Source organism: Lactuca virosa, chromosome 4 (genome assembly GCF_052849685.1).
Source record: "Lactuca virosa cultivar CGN04683 chromosome 4, Lactuca_virosa_CGN04683_v6, whole genome shotgun sequence".
Taxonomy (NCBI): Eukaryota; Viridiplantae; Streptophyta; class Magnoliopsida; order Asterales; family Asteraceae; genus Lactuca; species Lactuca virosa.
Window position 1 is genome coordinate 20,615,252 of NC_136429.1, and position 2,365 is coordinate 20,617,616.

The window sequence follows — 2,365 nt, forward strand, 5'->3', positions numbered from 1 at the left end:
ATGCAAAATGGTTATTATAAAATAATTCATATATTGCAAAATGTATGATTTGTTTTCTTTAACAATAGAACGTTTAAATGGTGACAACGTTCTTAATTTGATATGGGCCTTATAAATTTTATCCATAAATAAAATTTTATTTTCTTAAATGGTTCAAGTTCAACTTCAACCCTTTTGATTATTTTTGTGATTTTCCTTTTAAAATGACAACCCGGAAAGAGAATGTCACATCATCATTTTGATTTAAATCATTAATCAAACGAAGTAAATTGTTTTAATACAAAATGAGTTTTATATACATGTTTATAAGTTAAATGGCAAGGACACTAACATAAATCTGGGATACAGCTGGCTTCAACTTAAGTCATCATCAATACTTGTACACTACGCATAAAATATCATACGAAATGCAACAAAACCAATTGTAGTAGTAAGTAGAGTAGTCACCTTTCATTACTAATAAAAAAACGTAAATTTACAACTTAGGACCTCACACAACCCAATACAATGCAAAAAATAAAAAAGAGATTTCCAATGGCCCAATACCAAGGGCAAAAACGTCAATTACGACTATGGCGGGTGGTAATAGTCCACCACTGCCCTAAACCACAAAAACAAAGAAAACCAAACCCAAACCCAAAACAAACCCTAGGGCACCCTAAACTAAAAACTAGATGGGCACCCTAAAAATCAAAATGACTAAAATGACCCTATCAAAATAAGCCCTTAGTCATTATAGTAGTAGTGTAGTAGTAGCTATTGTAGTTGCTAAAAGATACAATAGTAACACCCAAGGTGACCACTAAAACCAATTTCCCAAACAAGGGTAAAAACGTCTTTTCATCGGAATTGGGCACCAGCGAAGGTCTGCCCGAAAGACCAACCAGCAGGGACAACATTGTTAGACACCACGGTTTTACCATCACTTGTGGTGACCTTAAAAGACAGACTCTGCCCGTTGAGATAATTGTTGGATTGCCAATTTTGCCCCCAGTTTCTTGACATTTGTTGCCATCCAGTCTTTGACCCTTTAATTGCCACCGAATGAACATCACCGGCGCCACCCACATTTGTAATTAACACCAAATTGAAATACGAATGTCCATTGATTTGGAACCTAATCCCACCCCTTCTAACACATGGTATCCTACAAAAGCAAAGAAAAATACATTAAGCGAAGTTACCATAATACCCTTGTGAGTTGAGTGTGAGGGTGTTTTCGTAAATTCTCACCTTCTGTAAGCAACAGGGACGATTCCGGCTTTGTATTGAGCAATATGTTGGAAGATAGGCTGAGAGAGATCGAAGTGTTGGTTAGGAGGGTTGCACCACCCACCGTCGGAGTTCGGTGGGCAGAAGTTGGTGGCGGTGACCTTAATAGACCCCGGCAAACACCATTGATGGTCATTCACACACTTGATTTCAAAGCACGAGCCACAGCTCAAACCATTGTTGAACAAAGCAGTACTTAACGCTGCTGTGTTTGTACCATACCCTTGACTATACAGATTCCCATACCCACAAGCACCACCTATCAAAATAACACCAAATCTCAGTCAATTAATCGAAGAAAGAGAGAGATAGAGAGAAGAAGAGTAAAGATTTGAAGATTTGAAGATTTGAAGATGAAGAAAAACATATTACATACCCATTGTGCCGGAGGCATCACCACCGCCGTAGAAGGTGGCATGTGCATTGACCCAACCACCGTCGCCATTGACGGAGGAAGCAATTGAGAGAAAACCCACAACTAAAAAACCCAAAATAGCCATGGAATTCATTCTAATCGAAGAATGTGGGTTGCTTGTGAGGAAGATGAGTAAAAATGGCGAGGTGGTTATGAAGAAAATTGATAGAAGTGTGAAGCATATAAATAGGAGTGTTTTGGGCGTTTAGGGTAAAAAGGCAAAAGGGCAAAAGGGTACCCCACTTGGAAAATATTCAAAATATTGTCGCGGGCCGCCTATGAAAGAATTAATTAATCAAATATTCAAAAAATGTATGAATTGAAAATTTATTTTAAATCGAATCAACTATTATTTTGTATTACATTCAATGACATGTTTTTTTTTTTCTATTGTAATAGATTAATTGAAACGTTTTTTTTCTATGATGTTGTAGTATTTTAAAATTGTTACATGTATAGGAGTTGTTTGTTGTTTAAAGAGAAATTGCGCGAGTTGTGTTTTGTCTACAAAGCAAAAAGAAAAAAAGTAGAGTTTGATTTGAAGATTTTTAGAAGCTTTTGATGCATATTGCTTACTTGTGTTGTAAATTTGTCCGATGTGCTAAAGGGTTAAATGACATAAAAACATACGTTGCGTACTAAATTTGTCTGATGTACTAAACATATAAATATATATAT

The 2,365-nt window shown here is 36.1% G+C and overlaps 1 protein-coding gene across 1 annotated transcript; it reads right to left on the reverse strand.

Moving 5' to 3' along the window:
• Positions 1-422: 422 nt before the first annotated feature.
• On the reverse strand, positions 423-1,795 carry EXPA1 (expansin A1). Its single transcript, XM_079088045.1, has 3 exons — positions 1,649-1,795; positions 1,234-1,531; positions 423-1,147 (listed from the first exon to the last, which is right to left on the reverse strand). Exons 1-3 carry the CDS (start codon positions 1,779-1,781, stop codon positions 841-843), a joined length of 738 nt encoding a protein of 245 aa, XP_078944171.1. The 5' UTR covers positions 1,782-1,795; the 3' UTR covers positions 423-840.
• Between the last annotated feature and the right edge of the window lie 570 nt (positions 1,796-2,365).